Here is a 19,684-nt window from a genome sequence, read left to right on the forward strand (position 1 = left end):
GAGTCCAAAAAAGTTTGTTGTTGATGACCACTCCTAGGAGGTTGACACTCTGCACTCGTTCCACCTCTGAGCTGTTAAATGTGTAGGGGGGCATGAGTGACATCCCGTCGAAAGCCAATAATGGAGTTCCTTGGTTTTGCTGGCATTGAGAGCTAGATTGTTCTCAGTACATCATTTTTCCAGGTCTTCCACCTCCCATCTGCAGTCTATTTTGTCACCATCTGAGATTCGACCAACTATGGCGGTGTCATCAGCTAACTTTTAAATGGCATTAGTCTGGTATATGGCGACAAAGACATGGGTATACAGTGAGTACAGTAGGTGGTGAGTACACACCCCTTGGAGGCTCGAGTGTTGTGTTAGTGAGGATGAAATATTGTTCACAATCTTCATCAATTGTGGCCTATGGGTCAGGAAACTGAGGATCCAGTTGCAGAGAGTGGGGCTTAGTCAGAGATCACTACGTTTAGTGATCAGTCTCAAGGGGCTTATGCCTGAAACGTCGATTCTCCTGCTCCTCGGATGCCATCTGACCAGCTCTACTTTTCCAGCACCACTCTCTCAACTCTGATCTCCAGTATCTGCAGTCCTCTCTTTCTCCTATTGAAGGCACTGTTTAGTGTGCTTTCCTTTATTGGTCAGAATAATGAGTATATGAGTTGAGAGGTTGTGTTGCAGCTGTTCAGGACACTTGTTAGGTCACTTTTGGAATATTGTGTGCAATTCGGGTCTCCTTCCTGTCAGAAAGAGATTGTGAAAATTGAAAGGGTTCAGAAAAGATTTACAAGGATGTTGCCGGGGTTGGAGGATTTGAGCTATAGGAAGAGGCTGAATAGGCTGGGGCTGTTTTCCCTGCAGCATCGGAGACTGAGGGGTGGAGAGGGGTCAGGAGTCCAGAACCAAAAGGGCATAGATTTAGGGTGAGACGGGAAAGATTTAAGAGACCTAAGGGGCAACGTTTTCCACAGAGGGTGGTGCAGGTATGGAATGAGTAGCCAGAGGAAGCTGGTATAATTATAGCATTGAAAAGGCACCTGGATGGGTATATAAATAGGAAGGGTTTAGAGGGATATTGGCTAAGTGCTGACAAATGGGACTAGATTAGGTTAGGATAGGATATCTGGTCAGCATGGATGAGTTGCAGTCCTCACTTTCTCCTAATTGCAATATGTCTACCTACAGTAGATGGACTGCAGGCAGTTCAAGGTGGCAGCTCACCACCTTCTCAATTCAGGACAATAAAAACTGGCTAGACAGTGACACTCACATCCTACAATTAAGAAAAAATCCTCACATTGTTGGGCAGATATCAGTTTTGTAGCTATACTGGAACAACGTGGCTAGGGGTGTAGTACATTCTGGAGCACAAGTCTTGATGTCTCAGCATGCTGTGCGATCTTGCTTGCCTATCACCAGTTTGAGCTATTCCTCCCCTGTTACCTCTACCTCCAAAAAGGTTGTGCTTAGCAATGAGGAAATGCTCATATCCAAGTTATATCACTTCGGAAAAGAATTTGCATTGTAACTTTCTTCATTGTCACTGAGTCAACACCCTGGAATTTCCTATCTGACAACACTGCAGGGATGATCAAAAGTACTTCAATAAGAGGGGTGATCATCACACTCACTGCATTCTTGCACTTCCCAGTTGCCTTATGGAAGAACAATGTCTTTTAATTATTACAACTTGTTAAAAAAAAAGCCAGCATCATCAGGATACAAGAACACATTGCATTAAAATAGAAGTACTGCAGACATTGATGATCTGAAATAAAAACAGAAAAAGGACTGGAGAAACTCAGCAGTTCTGGCAGCATCTTTGAAGGAGAAACAGAGTTAATGCTTCAAGACCATTTCTTTGTCCTATTTGAAATTCCATTTAAAAGCTTTGCCTGTCTTCACTAGATCATAGGAGTTTAAATGAGAATATACTAGGTTTGCAATTTAGAAACATGTTGAGGTTAAGTAATGAGATCGCCTATTTGAGTAGCAAAGTAGAATTACTTTCAAACATCGAAAGGAGGAGGAACTTGAGGAAACATTTCCACAAGTTATTAGAATATGGGGTGCACAAGATTGACAACTAATGGAATAAGGAGGAGTACTTAAGAAGGAACTTGATTAATAGCTGAAGTCAAAATATGAAAAAAAAAGGATAAAAGAGAAGAGAAAAATTGGGTTATAGATAATGCTTGCCTTCTCACAGCCACGATGTACCAAATGGTTGCCTTCCATGATAAAAATCAGAATTCTTCAACAACCCATCCAAAAGTACCAATTTACTAAGCAAACAGTGCATTCAACATGCAGAATTAGTTTTAAAATCTGTCCATGGTTTTATAAACTGTCATTAAGCAATGCTCAAATGTAAGCAGTACAACTGATGAATTCAATTCATTCCTTTGAATGTCACAAATGCAGACTATATAGCTTGTACAAATGGTTGGTCACACAGCAATCGTTATGAATTTTTCTTGATTAGTAAGGGGATCAAAGGTGATGGGGAGAAGGCAGGAGAATGGGGCTGAGAAGCATCTCAGTTACGATCAAATGGCAGAGCAGACTCAAATGCACCGAATGGCCTAATACTGCTCCTATATCTTATGGTATTTTGATTTTATGCAAAACTGCAAAGCAGAAAACAGTTATTTAGAGGCAAAGTTAAAACTACACCCCAAAATTAAATAATCGCAAGCTAAACCTATTGTGAATGCACAGCCTAGAAATACATGGGCAGAGTTCATCAACTGAAAAAGAATGACCTGTTTAGCCAATCAATGAGAATATGCTCTCAGTTGCATCATATCCTCAGCAATGCCTTTTTTGCATGAAACAAAATTTAAAATTGCATCTGGGGTTTATACAACCAAATCAAAAATTCCACAAACTTCTGCCTTTGTATTCTCCATTAAAATCACAACAAAATGAGCCAAGTGCTTTTGTGTGGTACACACTATGCTCAGCATTCCACACAAACCTGCAAAGAAAGAAGCACTCCGGATAAGATGGAGTGGACCTGGTTCAGTAGGACATAGTAGCAGCTTGCTGCCACAAACCAACAAACGACCTAATGGTAAAAGTGGAGTAAGAAAATACCAGTGACTACAATAATAACTCCAAAAGCTCAAAAATGTCAAACGAAATAACTGAAATTTTGAATCCATCCTTACCCAAGTTACTAGCAATGTGAGTGTTACTGATGCCATCCTGACTAGGACAAGGCTTTCCAAGGGTATTTTCTTGGCTGATGCATTCAAAACTATCTTGTAGCCTACAAAGACATTGGTTCAAATTAAAGTTTGGTAAAAAAGCAGGAGGAATATTTGGAATATGTCCAGATATTAAAAGCATACATTATGCAATGATCGATTTACACCAGAAAAGGCATGCATCATAATCCATACAGTTTAAAAAGGCCCCTCTCAAAATTTAAGATGTGAAACGATTTGAAGATGAAATCTATTTTCTGTGGTAAATAAGTATCACAGCATCAAGATGACTTTTTGGCTAGATTTTTAAAACTTTCATATTAAAGACTTTTTGAATAGAAACTCAATTCAGCTCCCTAAGAATTCTATTAGCTTAGTTAAAAGTCATTACCATTATATTGCAATATATAAAAAAAAAGCAGGTAACTGCTCTGGGGACGAAACTGAACGATTCACAGAAGCTGTAATCATGATACCATGGACAGCAGATATGTAATTAAAACATGAGAGATGGAGACATAAGGAGCAGGATTCACCTTTTACCTAGTGACATTTTGAGCAAGACAAGCTTTTCTACTTAAAGAATTAACTTCTGATCAAAATAATACAGAAGGTTACTTTTTAAATGGTCAAAATACACAGGGGCGACTACTGGATAAAAAGCTGACCCGCAGTTGATACAACTAAAATGAAAAGTTCGTCCTCCAATCTTCGGCTGCTTTTCTCCTACACTTGCTGTTAATAGGCTTATAGTGAATACATTCAGAGTAAATGTGGGAGATAAGCAGCTTGAAGTGGAAATACAGTGAGAAGACTGCCAATAGTTCTGAACCTTTCAAAAGAAAGTGGTTTTTCTTGATTCATTGAAAGGATGAGGGCATCACTGGCTAGGCTAGCATTTATTGGCCATCCCTGATTGCCGAGAGACCAGTTAAGAGTCAACCACATTGCTGTGGATCTAGAGTCACATATAGGCCAGACCAGGTGAGGATGCTGGTTACCTTTCCTAAAAGGACATTAGTGAGCCAGATGAGTTTTTCTGACAATCGACAATGGATTAATAGTCATAGATTCTTAATTCCAGATATTAACTTAATTCCACCATCTGCCACAGCAGGATTTGAACTTAAGTTCTCAGAACGTTGTCTGGGTGTCTGGATTAACAGTCTAATGATAATACCACTAGGCCATCACCTCCCCCTATTATTTGCATTATTCTTAATAGTCAATTGGATAACTTCAAACTGAACAGTTTTATTTCATAAAGATTTACAATCATGTTATTTATATGCCAAAGGATTGCACATACTGTGAATTTCTTGGAATACACAGTCTGTTAGAAACAAACATACAACTGTTTGGCTATGACCTCCCGAGTCTTGTGGAAAGCACATGATGGGTGTGCGCACATTGGTACATCAGTTCTTAATAAAAAATTCATTTATTGCTAACTTAAGCTCAATATCACACACAAACATAAATACATGGTGTCTTAAAATTAATGCTTTCCTTGCACTGTGGCTTAAAGTTTAAGTGAATTTTTGAAGATTAGTTCAACACTTCAAGGTGTACTTAGAGAGTCCAAATACAAATACTGTATTATGGTAAAACGAGTTATAACAGAGAAAAAAAAAGACTAGCCCCAAAAGCAAACTAAAAAAAAACACACCAAAGGAAAAATTATTTTGACCTCTTCTAGCCATAGTACAGTTCAACACAGAGCCACTATCCCCATCTTGGAGGTAGCAAAAAGGCAAATAATTGGGTAAACTGGTCACGCAGGAAAATTCACTCTCTTCTTGCCCCCTTAAATGGTCAATTACAGAGCACTTAAAGGCCCCTCAACTCACCAACAGCTTCCTTTATCACCTATTTGGTAGGTAAAGTGGCTTCTTCCTGATGGGAAACCAGGGCAACCTTGCCTGCTGCATATGGCATCCAATTTAACATAATCCAGGGCAAGGATGGGATGCAAAACCATCAACATCCTCATTTCAAACACTGCCCCATGATCCTCACCTAGCAAGAGCCCAAAGAAAAGCCCTCACTTGCTTGCCATTGTAGTCCTTAAAAATCTGGACCCCCTGTGACTATTTAGAACACTCTGAAGCTGCTTTTGATTGGCTTGCAGCTTCTACAAGGTGGTTTACTGAGAAGTTTGATCGTCACCTCTTAAGTGGAGGACTGGAGCCAGATTCAGACAATTCTCTCAAATGGAGAAGGGAGTCAGTCATCAACAAAAACCATCACCACCATCCATACAGAATGCACGGAGCATTAAACTTCGACACATGATTTGAACCAAGTGTTTGAATGAGAAGTTGAGCTTGCAGAAAATAACTATAATGCTGTAACATTGAAATTAGATAATTGCGTCATGGTTATTTTGTAGCAAATTACTTTAACAGTTCAGTGAAGTAACCTGAGCAAATTCCATGGAACTAAACTGAGAAGGGTCAATGGAATCAACAAATTTTTAACATCCAGACATTCAATTATTTGATGGTGTTCCACCTAGCTTTGATTAGGAATACTCCAGGAAGTGACCAGGAAGGTTGACGAGGGCAAGATGGTAGATGTAGTCTATATGGATTTCAATAATGTCTTTGGTAAGGTTCCACATGGTAGGTTGCTCGGGAAGGTTCGATCGCATGGAATCCAGGGTGTGCTGGCAAATTGGATACAAAATTGGCTTGACAGTAGGAAGCAAAGGGTAACAGTGGAAGGATGCTTGTTGGACTGGAGGCCTGTGACTAGTGGAGTGCCTCAGGGGTCACTACTGGGTCCATTACTGTTTGTCATGCAAATCATTGATTTAGATAACAATGTACAAGGCATAGGAGAAAGTGAGGACTGCAGATGCTGGAGATCAGAGCTGAAAAATGTGTTGCTGGAAAAGCGCAGCAGGTCAGGCAGCATCCAAGCAGCAGGTGAATCAACGTTTCAGGCATAAGCCCTTCTTCAGGAATGAGGAAGGTGTGCCAAGCAGGCTAAGATAAAAGGTAGGAAGGGGCATTGGGAATGCGATAGGTGGAAGGAGGTTAAGGTGAGGGCGATAGGCCAGAGAGGGGGTGGGCGCAGAGAGGTCGGGAAGAAGATCGCAGGTCAAGAAGGCGGTGCTGAATCCGAGGGTTGGGACGGAGATAAAGTGGGGGAGGGAAAATGAGGAAGCTGGAGAAATCTGCATTCATCTCTTGCGGTTGGAGGGTTCCTAGGCGAAAGATGAGGCGCACTTCCTCCAGGCATCGTGTTGCCATGGTTTGCATGTCCTTGGTGAAGTGGGTTGGGGGGGGGGTTAAAGTGTTCAGCCACGTGGCGGTTGGGTTGGTTGGTTGGTGCTAGGCAGCCCGTCTCCCCAATGTAGAGGAGGCCACATCGGGTGCAGTGGATGCAGTAAATGATGTGTATGGAGGTGCAGGTGAATTTGTGGCGGATATGGAAGGATCCCTTGGGGCCTTGGAGGGAAGTGAGGGGGGAGGTGTGGGTGCAAGTCTTTCTTGCTGTTTCAGGCGAAGGTGCCAGGAGTAGAGGTTGGGTTGGTGGGGGGTGGACCTGACGAGGGAGTCGCGGAGAGAGTGGTCTTTCCAGAACACTGATAGGGGAGGAGAGGGAAATATATTCTTGGTGGTGGAGTCTGTTTGGAGGTGGCGGAAGTGACTAAGGATGATACAATGTATCTGGGAGGTTGGTGGGGTGGTAGGTGTGGACCAGTGGGGTTCTGTCCTGGTGGCGATTGGAGGGGTGGGTTTCAAGGGCGGAGGAGTGGGAAGTGGAGGAGATGCGGTGGAGAGCATCGTCAACCATGTCGGAGGGGAAAGAGCGGTCTTTGAAGGAGGCGGCCATCTGGGTTGTTCGGTATTGGAATTGGTCCTCCTGAGAGCAGATGCGGAGTAGGCGAAGGAATTGGGAATATGGGATGGCATTTTTACAGGGGGCAGGGTGGGAGGTGGTGTAATCCAGATAGCTGTGGGAGTCGGTCGGTTTATAGTAAAATGTCCGTGTTGAGTCGGTCGCCCGAGATAGAAATGGAAAGGTCTAGGAAGGGGAGGGAGGAGTCTGAGATGGTCCAGGTAAATTTGAGGTCGGGGTGGAAGGTGTTAGTAAAGTGGATGAACTGTTCAACCTCCTCGTGGGAGCACGGGGTAGTGCCAATACAGTCATCGATGTAGCGGAGGAAAAGGTGGGGGGTGGTGCCAGTGTAGCTGCGGAAGATGGACTGTTCCACATATCTGAAGAGGCAGGCATAGCTGGGGCCCATGTGGGTGCCCATGGCTACTCCTTTGGTTTGGAGGAAGTGGGAGGATTGGAAAGAGAAGTTGTTCAGAGTGAGGACCAGTTCAGTCAGTTGAAGGAGGGTGTCAGTGGAAGGGTACTGGTTGGTTCGGCGGGAAAAGATGAAGCGGAGGGCTTGAGGCCTACGTGATGCGGGATGGAGGTGTATAGGGACTGGATGCCCATGGTGAAGATAAGGCGTTGGGGGCCGGGGAAGCGAAAATCATGGAAGAGGTGGAGGGCATGGGTGGTGTCCCAAATGTAGTTGGGGAGTTCTTGGACTAAGGGGGACAGGACCATGTCGAGGTATGCAGAGATGAGTTCGGTGAGGCAGGAGCAGGCTGAGACAATGGGTTGGCTGGGACAGTCAAGTTTGTGGATTCTGGGCAGGAGGTAGAAACAGGCGGTGTGGGGTTGTGGGACTGAGGTTGGAGGCGGTGGATGGGAGATCCCTGGAGGTGATGAGGTTATGGATGGTCTGGGACATGATGGTTTGGTGGTGGGAGATGGGGTCATGGTCAAGGGGGCAGTAGGAGGAGGTGTCCGCAAGCTGGCATTTAGCCTCAACAATGTAAAGATCGGTGCGCCAAACTACCACCGCGCCTTCCTTGTCTGCCGGTTTGATAGTGAGGTTGGGGTTGGAGCGGAGGGAGTGGAGGGCTGCATGTTTCAAGGGAGAGAGGTTGGAGTGGGTAAGAGGGGTGGACAGGTTGAGGCAGTTAATGTTGCGGCAGCAATTGGCTATGAAGAGATCGAGGGCAGGTAATGTACAAGGCATGATTAGTAAGTTTACTGATGACACTAAACTAGGCAGTATTGTAGACAGTGAGGAAGGTTACCAGAAATTACAGGACGACCTTGATCAGCTGTGGAATTGGGCCAAGGAATAGCAAATAGAGTTTAATGTAAGTAAATGTGAGGTCTTGTATTTTGGACAATCAAATCAAGGTAAGGGTTTCAAGGTGAACGAATGGAGGGATCTTAGAGTTCAGGTTCACAGTTCTGAAAGTGGAGTAATAGGTAGACAGGGCAGCGAAGAGGGCTTGTGGCACGCTGGCCTTCATCAGTCAGGGCACGGAGTATAGAAGTTTGGAGGTTATGTTGCAGTTATACAGGACGTTGGTAAGGCCGCACTTGGTGTATTGTGTTCAGTTTCGATCACCTTACTATAGGAAGGATGTTATTAAACTGGAAGGAGTGATATAGATAAACAGTAATGGACCCAGCAGTGACCCCTGAGGCAGAAGAAATTTACAAGGATGTTGCCTGGACTCAATAATCTGAGTTACAGGGAGAGGTTGGATAAGCTAGAACCTTTTTCTTTAGAGCATAGGAACATAGAACATAGAAGAATACAGCGCAGTACAGGCCCTTTGGCCCTCTATGTTGCACCGATCCAAGCCCACCATCCTCCATATGCCTATCCAATGCCCGTTTAAATGGCCATAAAGAGGGAGAGTCCGCCACTGCTACTGGCAGGGCATTCCATGAACTCACGACTCGCTGAGTAAAGAATCTACCCCTAACATCTGTCCTATACCTACCCCCCCTTAAAGTTATGCCCCTCGTAATAGCTGACTCCATACGTGGAAAAAGGTTCTCATGGTCAACCCTATCTAAACCCCTAATCATCTTGTACACCTCTATCAAGTCACCCCTAAACCTTCTTTTCTCCAATGAAAACAGCCCCAAATGCCTCAGCCTTTCCTCATAGGATCTTCCTCCCATACCAGGCAACATCCTGATAAACCTCCTCTGCACCCGTTCCAGTGCCTCCACATCCTTCCTATAGTATGGCGACCAAAGCTGCACACAATACTCCAGATGCAGCCGCACCAGAGTCTTATACAACTGCAACATGACCTCAGGACTCCAGAACTCAATTCCTCTACCAATAAAAGCCAGTACGCCATATGCCTTCTTCACAGCACTATTTAGCTGGGTGGCAACTTTCAGAGATCTGTGTACATGGACACCAAGATCCCTCTGCTCATCCACACTACCAAGTATCCGACCATTAGCCCAGTACTCCATCTTTTTGTTACTCTTACCAAAGTGAATCACTTCACACTTACCTACATTGAACTCCATTTGCCACCTTTCTACCCAGCTCTGCAGCTGATCTATATCCCCGCTGTAACCTGCCACATCCTTCCTCACTGTCAACAACTCCACCGACTTTCGTATCATCCGCAAACTTGCTCACCCAACCTTCTAGCCCCTCCTCCAGGTCATTTATAAAAATGACAAACAGCAATGGCCTCAAAACATATCCTTGCGGAACACCGCTAGTAACGGAACTCCAAGATGAACCTTCGCCAAAAACTACTACCCTCTGTCTTCTTCCAGCCAGTCAATTCCTAATCCAAACCTCCAACTCACCCTCAATGCCATACCTCCGTATTTTTTGCAGTAGCCCACCATGGGGAACCTTATCAAACGCCTTACTAAAATCCATATACACCACATCTAACGCTTTACCCTCGTCCACCTCATTAGTCACCTTCTCAAAAGAATTCAATAAGGTTTGTGAGGCACGACCTGCCCTTCACAAAACCATGCTGACTATCCTTGATCACATTATTCCTATCCAGATGTTCATAAATCCTATCCCTTACAATTCTCTCTAAGACTTTGCCCACAACACAAGCGAGACTCACCGGCCTATAGTTACTAGGGTTATCCCTACTCCCCTTCTTGAACAAGGGAACCACATTCGCTATCCTCCAGTCTTCTGGCACTATTCCTGTAGATAACGAGGACATAAAAATCAATGGCTCTGCAATCTCCTCCCTTGCTTCCCAGAGAATCCTAGGATAAATGCCAATAGGCCCAGGGGGCTTATCTATTTTCACCCTTTCCAGAATTTCCGACACCTCTTCTCTACATACCTCAAAGCCGTCCATTCTAATTAATTGTGACTCAATATTCACATCGGCAACAATGTCCTGTTCCTGAGTGAATACTGACGAAAAGTATTCATTCAGTGTCTCCCCAATCTCTTCAGCCTCCACACGCAACTTCCCACTACTATCCCTGACTGGACCTATTCCTACCCTAGTCATTCTTTTATTCCTGACATACCTATAGAAAGCCTTTGGGTTTTCCCTAATCCTACCAACTAAGAACTTTTCATGTCCCCTCCTTGCTGCTCTTAGCTCTCTCTTCAGATCCTTCCTGGCTACCTTATAACTCTCAATCGCCCCAACTGAACCTTCACGCCTCATCTTTACATAGGCCACCCTCTTCCCTTTAACAAGGGATTCCAATTCCTTATTAAGCCACAGCTCCTTCACACGACCCTTTCCTCCCTGCCTGACAGGTACATACTTATCAAGGACACTCAATAGTTGCTCCTTGAACAAGCTCCACATATCAATTGCGACCTTCCCTTGAAGCCTACTTTTCCAAGCCACGCATCCCAAGTCGTGCCTCACCGCATCATAATTCCCCTGACCCCAGCTATGACTCTTACCCTGCAGTGCACACTTATCCCTCTCCATCACTAGAGTAAAAGTCACCAAATTGTGGTCACTGTCCCCAAAGTGCTCACCCACCTCCAATTCTAACACCGGGCCTGGTTCGTTACCCAGAATCAAATCCAGTATGGCCTCACCTCTTGTTGGCCTGTCTAAATAGTGTGTCAGGAAACCCTCCTGCACACATTGGACAAACACCAACCCATCTAACGTACTCGAGCTATGGCTTTCCCAGTCAATATCTGGAAAGTTAAAGTCCCCCATAACAACCACCCTATTACTTTCACTCTTCTCCTGAATCATCCTCGCAATCCTTTCTTCCAAGTCTCTAGGACTATTAGGAGGCCTGAAGAAAACTCCTCACAGGGTGACCTCACCTTTCCTATTCCTAACCTCAGCCCAAACTACCTCAGATGGCGAGTCTTCATCCATTGTCCTTTCCACCGCTATAATACAAGTAATGCCACACCTCCCCCTCTTTTACCCCCACCTGTGACTCTACTTAAACATTTAAACCCTGGAACCTGCAACAGCCAATCCTATCCCTGTGCTACCCACGTCTCCGTAACAGCCACAACATCGAAATTCCAGGTACCAGCCCACGCTGCAAGTCCACCTACCTTATTTCGTATACTTCTTGCATTGAAGTATACACAATTCAAGCCACTTTCCTGTTTACAGGCACCCTCCTTTGAGATTGATGCCATGTTCCTAACCTCCCTACACTCCAGGTCCTGCACCCTGAAGCTCGTGTCTAGGTTCCCATGACCCTGCAGAGTTAGTTTAAACCCCTCCAAAGAGCACTAGCAAACCTCCCCCCAAGGATACTGGTGCCCCTCAAGTTCAGGTGTAGAGCATCCTGTTTATAGAGGTCCCACCTTCCCCATAAAGAACCCCAGTTATCCAGATACCGGAATCGCTCCTTCCTGCACCATCCCTGTAGCCACGCATTTTAACTGTTCTCTCCCTATTCCTCGACTCTCTATCACGTGCCACGGGTAACAAACCAGAGACAACAACTCTGTTTGTTCTAACTCTGAGCTTCCAACCTAGCTCCCTGAAAGCCTGCCTAACATCCTCAGCCCTCCTCCTACCCAAGTCGTGGTCCACATTGGCACAAACGACATCAGGCTGCTCCCCCTCAAGGACCCGGAAAACACGATCAGAGACGTCACGTACCATTGCACCTGGGAGGCAACATACCAAACGTGAGTCTCTCGTGAGACAGGGGTTGGTAGATTTTATAGAGGTGTAGAAGATCATGAGGGGCATGGATAGGGTCAATGCACTCAGTCTTTCAGAGGATTGGGAAATCAAGAACTTGAGGGCATCAGTTTAAGGTTAGAGGGGAAAGAGCAAAGGGAACCTGAGGGACAACTTTTTGTTTTTACACAGAGTGAATGAGCTGCCAGAAGTGGTTAACATACCAACCTCAACAACATTTAAAAAAGGCATTAGAATAAATACAGATAGGAAAGGATTCGGAGGATATGGGCCAAGTGCTGGGAAATGGGATTAGCTTGGATGGACATTTTGGTTGGCACGGACCAGTTTGGGCCAAAACGCTGGTCTCTATGCTGTAGGACTGTATGACAGTATGATTCTTTTAAGGTTAAGATGCAGGATGAGTTGACAGTTAGGAAGGCAAACGCAATGTTAGCATTCATGTCAAGAGGGCTAGAATACAAGAGCAGGGAGATGAAAGTGAGGCCTGCAGATGCTGGAGATCACAGTCGAGAGGGAGTTGCTGGAAAAGCACAGGCCAGACAGCAGAGAAGCTGGAGGCATAAGCCCTTCATCAGGGATTAGAATGCCTGAAATGTTGATTCTCCTCCTCAGATGCTGCCTGACCTGATATGCTTTTCCAGCACCACACTCTCAACCAGAATATAACAGCAGGGATGTACTGCTGTGGAGATAAAAGATTCTGGTCAAACTGCATTTGGAATATTGAGAGCAGTTTTAGGTCCTGTATCTAAAGAAGAAAGTGCTGCCCCAGGAGAGGATCCAGAGGTTTACAAGAATGATCTGAGATGAAGGACTTGTCATATAGGGAATAGTTGAGGTCTCTGGGTCTGTACATGATGCCATTTAGAAGGATAGCTTGGGGGGGGGGGGGGGGGGGTACTCTCATTGAAACTTACAGAATACCAAAAGATGCCTGAATAGAGCGAGTGTGGAGAATACTTGCACCAGGAGGAGGAGGAGATTAGGACCCAAGAGCACAGCCTCAAAAGTAAAAAACCCTTTACAACCAAAATGGAGAAAGTTCCTCAGCCAGAGGGTATTTAATTTGTAGAACTGATTGCTATGGAAGGCTGAGGAGGCCAAGTCTTTAGGTCTATTTAAAACAGATTGGTCCCCTTACTAATCTAGAACCTAAGGTTACAGGCAGCAGAATGGGGTTGAAAAACATATTAGCCATGATCGAATGGCAATGCAAACTTATACAACATTATAGCGCAGTACAGGCCCTTCAGCCTTCTGGTGCATTGACCTGTGCAATCAATCAATCTGAAGCCTATCTATCCGACACTATTCCACTTTCATCCATATGCTTATCCAATGATCATTTAAATGCCGCTAAACTTGATGAGTCTACAACAGTTACAAGCAGTGCATTCCACACCCCTACTACTGAGTAAAGAAACTACCTCTGACATCTGTCCTATATGTATCACACCTAAATTTCAAGTTATGCCCCCTCGTGCTAGCCATCACCATCTGAGGGAAAAGGCTCTCACTGTCCCCCCGATCTAACTCTGATTATCTTACATGCCTCAATTAAGTCATCTCCCAACCTCCTCCTTTAACGAAAACAGCATCAAGTCCTTCAATCTTTCCTCATAAAACCTTTCCTCCATACTAGGCAACATCCTAGTAAATCTCCTCTGAAACCTTCCAAAAGCTTCCATATTCTTATGTGGTGACCAGAACTGTATGCAATACCCCAACTGCTGCCGCACCAGAGTTTTGTACAACTGCAAGATGATCTTGTGGTTCTGAAATTTAATCCCTCTTCTAATAAAAGCTAACACACTGTATATGCCTTCTGAACAACCCTATCAACCTGGGTAGCAACTTTCAGGGATCTACGTACATGGACAACGATCTCTCTGCTCATCTACACTACCAAGAATCTTACCATTAGCCCAGTACTCTGCATTCCTGTTGTTCCTTCCAAAGTGAATTACCTCACATTTTTCTGCATTAAATTCCATTTGCCACCCCTCAGCCCAGCTCTGCAGCTTATCTATGTCCTTCTGTAACCTGCAACATCCATCCACATAACCCACAACTCCACCTGACTTTAGTGTCATCTTCAAATTTACGAACCCATCCTTCTACACCCTCATCCAGGTCATTTATAAGAAATGACCAACAGCAGTGGCCCTAGACAGATCCTTCCTACACCACTAGTAACTGAACTCCAGGATGAACATTTCCCATCAACCACCATCTTTGTCTTCTTTCAGCTAGCCAATTGCTGATCCAAACTGTTAAATCATCCTCAATCCCATGCCTCTGTATTTTGTGAACAAACTACTATGGGGAACTTTACCAAACACCTTACTGAAATCCTTATACACATCAACCATTTTACCCTCATCCACCTGTTTGTGGTCACCTTCTCAAAGGACTCAATAAAAAGGATAGAGAGGTATGACCTACCCTTCACAAAACCGTGTTGACTATTCCTAACCAACTTATTCCTCTCTAGATTATAAATCCTTTCTCTTATAACCTTTTCCAATACTTTACCCACAACGGAAGGAAGGCTCACTGGTCTATAATTACCAGGGCTGTTTCTACTCTCCTTGAACAACATTTGCTATCTTCCAGTCTTTGGGCACTATTCCTGTAGACAATGACAACAAAGATCAAAGCTAAAGGCTGTGCAACCTCAATCCTCTCTGGTCTAATAGCCTGTATCTCAGTATTCTCCTCGCTAAGTCTTTTTCTAGTGTGAATACTGACGAAAAATATTCATTTAGCACTTCCCTTATCTCCTCTGACCCTATGCACAACTTCCCACTACTATCCTTGATTGGCCCTAACCTTTCTCGAGTCATTCTCTTATTCCTGATATAAAAACAGAAAGCTTTAGGGTTTTCCTTGATTCTATTGCCAAAGTCCCCTCCTAATCTTCTTAGCTGTCTCTTTAGATCTTTCCTAGCTAACTTGTAACTCTGAAATGCCCTAAACTGAGCCTTCACATCTCATCCTAACGGAAGCCTTTTTCCTCTTAAAAAGAAAAGAGATTCAACTTTTTGTAAATCACAGCTCCCTCACTTGACCACTTGCCCGACAGGTACATACCTATCAAGGACACGCAGATGTTCCTTAAATAAGCTCCACGTTGCAACTGTGCCCAACCCCTGCAGTTTCCTTCCCCAACCTATGCATCCTACATCTTGCCTAATCACATCATAATTGCTTTTTTCCCCAACAAAAACACTTGCCCTGCATTATATACCTATCCCTTTCCATTGCTAAAGTGAACTAACTGAATTGTGGTCACTATCACCAACGTGCTCACCTACTTCCAAATCTAACATCTGGCTGGGTTCATTACCCAGTATCAAATCCAATGTGGCCTCGCCCCTTGCTCGCATGTCCATATACTGTGTCAGGAAACCATCCTGCACATACTGGACAAACACTGACCCATCTAAAGTACTCAAACTATAATATTTCCAGTCAATATTTGGTAAGTTAAAGACCCCCATAACAACCACATTTTACTCTCGCTCCTATCCAGAATTAACTCTGCTATCCTTTCCTCTACATCTATGCAACTATTCAGAAGCCTATGGAAAGCTTCCAGCAGGGTGACCTCTCCTTTCCGGTTTCTAACCTCCGTCCATACTACCTCAGTCGTTGAGATCATCAAACATCCTTTCTGCCACAGTAACACTACCCTTGATCAACAATGCCACACCTTTCCCTCTTTTACCACCTTCTCTGTTCTTACTGAAACATCTGAATTCCGGAACCTGCAACAAACATTCCTGTCCCTGCTCTATCAATGTCTCCAAAATGGTCACAACAAAGTCCCAGGCACCAACCCATGCTGCAAGTTCACCCACCTTATTCTGGATGCTCCTGGTGTTGAAGTAGAGACACTTCAAACCACCTTGCTGCTGGCCAGTGAACTCTTGCAACCTTGAAACCTCATTTCTGACCTCACTATTCTCAACCTCCTGGACACTTGAACTACAATTTAGGTTCCAGGGGGCCGAATGGCCTAATTTCTACTCCTTTATTTTATGGTCTTTCTCACCTATTACTTCTACACTGGTTATGGACACATCATTTCAGATGATCAGTGAGTCCACAAGATAGTGGAGGAGAAGTAGGCACTCTGGTCATTGAGTGTGCTCAGCCAGTGAGATCATGACCGATTTGAAAATCCTCCAAACCACAAGGCAACCTTGATAGAAATATGTGCAATGAAGAGACCTCTATATGGCTTCTGGAAAAGGTGGCCTATTATCACCAACTCAGTTTACTATAGTAGTGAATTATTAAGCCAAGTTCATATTGTGCATCTTGAATTTCAAAACATTGTCAGAGACAACTAAAGATGATAGTTGCCGGTGACATTTGAATACAGATATTGCATTGGTGTATTTCCACAGATGGAATTAATTGTAGGCAACTGGATGGTGATCAATCATGAACAGTCACAGGAATTTTGATTTACAGTTCAACTTTTAAAAATCAGTAAGATTAAACACATCAGCAGAACTGTTGGCACGATCATGGATGGTAACGGTTCAAGTGGGTATAAAAAGATCTTTCAATGAGAGAAATGGATTGTACGCAGTTGGATTCAGCAAAGAAACACAGGGTATCTATCCTTTTAACAGATTTTTTTAGTGTATGTAAATATTAATGTATTTGGATAGGGATAACGCCAAGCATTTATAAACCATGCTAAAATTTCATTCAAAGCCCTTTGCAAAGTTTAGATGTTTAGGTTTAGTGATGGATATTTATAATGTTCAGTGTTCTGATAATGTATGGAAGTTTAAATATCACAAAGATACATTTCAAAAATCAGAAAATTCAGTACAATAAATTAGTTTTTTTGAAAGATTAAAAACCCAACATTCTTCATCCAAGGTACAGGTGCAAGTAGCAGAACCTTACATATTTGAGCTTCCACCAGCACTGCCCATTCTGGCAGAGAACACTTTACTGATCATTAGCTGAGGGGGAGAGCTAAAGAGAAAAAAAACAATACTTCAGTCAGCATTACATTTTATAGTCCACCAGCAATTTACACAAAATACAATATACCATTTTCAGTTTAATGTGTTGATCATTAAAACTTGACAGCTCCATAATTCATATTCTATCCAAGAATCTCCAATCTATGTATAGAATCAGATCATCAAAATGTTCACTAGTATAATAGATGAATTCACCAGTCTCTGGTATTCAATAAATATCAAAATATAATGCACCACTTCCAATAATATTTGAAACAAAGGAAATTTTCTACTGAATTAAATCTCCAAGAGCACAAAAATAAATCTAGAATATGACTATCAGTTAATTTAAAACAATAATGAATACCTCACTCTCTAAGCAGCATATTTGAAACAAAAAGCACAAAATGAAACACAGGTGAAGTTACCACTTTCATGTCCAAACTAAAATTTAAATCGATTACTTATTGTAAATGTAGCATAACATAAAATGCCTTTCAACTGCGTTTCTTACCGTATGTGATGTATTTTCAAAGTAGAGCCTTTGTAACTCATTGCAACAGAGCCAAACATCATTTCCCCAAGCATGTTGACATCAGAAAGAGGACGAGAATACTGCAAATAAGAGCATCCCCAGGCAAGATTGTACATTATTCATGGACATTAACAAATGCAACACAGACTTCTAGTAATAATACTTTGACAGCTCACTCACTCAGATGGAGCCTAAACAGGGTATGAAGAAAAGTGTTGTTTATCTTTGACATTCAATTTAACCAAATCAGAAATGTTTATTTAATGAGTAATTACTCAAAGAAAATTAGAACCTTTAAATACTAAAATTGAGTAGTAAAAGTTGAATATTAAAATAAGTATTTAAAGAGAGAAATTTGGACCATTTACTTTTAAATCTTTAAGAACAGAAAAGAAAATGCTGTTCTTTTTCTTTCACCACAAAACAACATTGTAAGTAAATGTTTGAGCATGGACAACTTTTAAAGTAGACTTCCTAGGGTGTTAGGTGCTGCTAGCAAGGTTGCATTAATTGGGCATCTCCTGTTACACTAAGCACTGTGGCCTTCAGGCCTGATGAGTATCATGTCAACAAAGTAAGTGACTATTTGTCAAGAATTCAAGGACATTAATTCACCATTATTGTTGCCTCAGCACTGATATCTGTGGCTCTCCATAGGTTACAGGTTGCAATCTTGAAAAATGCATCCACCCAGCCCCCTCATCCCAAATGTTTTTATATTAGTCATCCAATTCTCTCATGCAACGATACTGCCTCCAACCCCATTATCTTAAGTAGCCTAGTGTTTAATAACTCAAACATCTTTTGAAAATTCTAATACAGGTAGAAACCCTTTATCTGAAATCCAAAAAGTTCCAAAATCCTCAGATTTACTCATTAAGTTTTTATCTCATTAAAAAGGTTGTTTGGTGTGCAAACAGTTAACTCAACTCCATTTGATGCATGTCACTCAGATGTGATGTGGGTGGGTGTGGCCCAGTACCAGCAGGCCTCAATTCTGTCTCAGGACCTCAGACCTCAGAGTCTGCTGTTCGGCAAGATTTTTAAATTTCACCATCATTTATTCAGGAATTTGAAAAATTCAGAATTCCGAAAACCAGCTGAAGGATTGTGTACCTGTATTAAAGTCCAATGCTTCCTGTTTTGAAAAGGATAATAAATTTGGCAAGGTTGATTTCTCTTTTCCCACACTGCCTCTGCTTGAATAATATGACCATTTCTAAATGCTGCGTTATTAATCCTTTATAACAGACACGTTTTCCAAACAATGGATGTTAAGCTAACTGGACTTTGTCAAGTTTCCTTTTTAAAAAAGAACAATGCTACATTGGCATTTTCCAACCCTCTTGGATGTTTCCAGAATCTAAGGAATCTTTGCTCTGCAGCCACTTTTAATATCCTACAATGAATTCTAATCAGGTACAGTGGATTTATTGGTCTATAGCCCTATTATTTTCCCTAGCATGACTTCTCCAGTGACAGATTTTGTATGTAAACTCTACTCCAGTAAGTCGTACCACATTAATCACCATCTGACAATACAATTTCCAGTTCTGAATTTCTACTCTATCTTATAATCTGTCTACAATAGCAACACTTGCCATGGAGATTCATCAACATACCTGATATCTAGGCAGTTGCTCTTTAATAGCAAAGGAAGAGGAGAGATTTTGGGTGCAGGTACTACTGCTAACTGTGTGGTGGCACTTCCCTTGCAACGTGGACAGACCATCTGAACTTTTCTAGAAAACAGAGCAAAAATAGCATTTCAATTTCAGGAACCTTCAAGCATGTCATGTTGGTTTATAATCCACAATTGCCAATGTACTGAAGCTTGCATCATAATCTTTTGGTTCAGAGGGAAACTACATAGATGAAATTAAACATAATTTGTAGGTTATGTATACACTTACTGCACTGCTGTTGAACTTTGCGAACTCAATTACAACTACATATTTCATGTTAATACAA

At 42.8% G+C, this 19,684-nt stretch overlaps 1 protein-coding gene across 5 annotated transcripts in view; it reads right to left on the reverse strand.

Annotated features, from left to right (window-relative positions):
* LOC140485756 (folliculin-interacting protein 2-like) overlaps positions 1-19,684 on the reverse strand; it is a 132,122-nt gene that overhangs the window by 50,051 nt on the left and 62,387 nt on the right. For all 5 annotated transcript variants that reach the window (XR_011962428.1, XM_072584257.1, XM_072584255.1 and 2 more), the window contains exons 3-7: positions 19,336-19,455; positions 17,693-17,793; positions 17,117-17,188; positions 3,171-3,271; positions 2,978-3,067 (exon numbers count right to left, since the gene is read on the reverse strand). Coding sequence is in view for 4 of the 5 variants with exons in the window: in XM_072584255.1 (XP_072440356.1) it covers positions 2,978-3,067; positions 3,171-3,271; positions 17,117-17,188; positions 17,693-17,793; positions 19,336-19,455 (484 nt within the window). In the remaining variant the exon portion in view is untranslated. The remainder of the gene's footprint in view (positions 1-2,977; positions 3,068-3,170; positions 3,272-17,116; positions 17,189-17,692; positions 17,794-19,335; positions 19,456-19,684) is intronic.

This window comes from Chiloscyllium punctatum, chromosome 14 (assembly GCF_047496795.1).
Source record: "Chiloscyllium punctatum isolate Juve2018m chromosome 14, sChiPun1.3, whole genome shotgun sequence".
Taxonomy (NCBI): domain Eukaryota; kingdom Metazoa; phylum Chordata; class Chondrichthyes; order Orectolobiformes; family Hemiscylliidae; genus Chiloscyllium; species Chiloscyllium punctatum.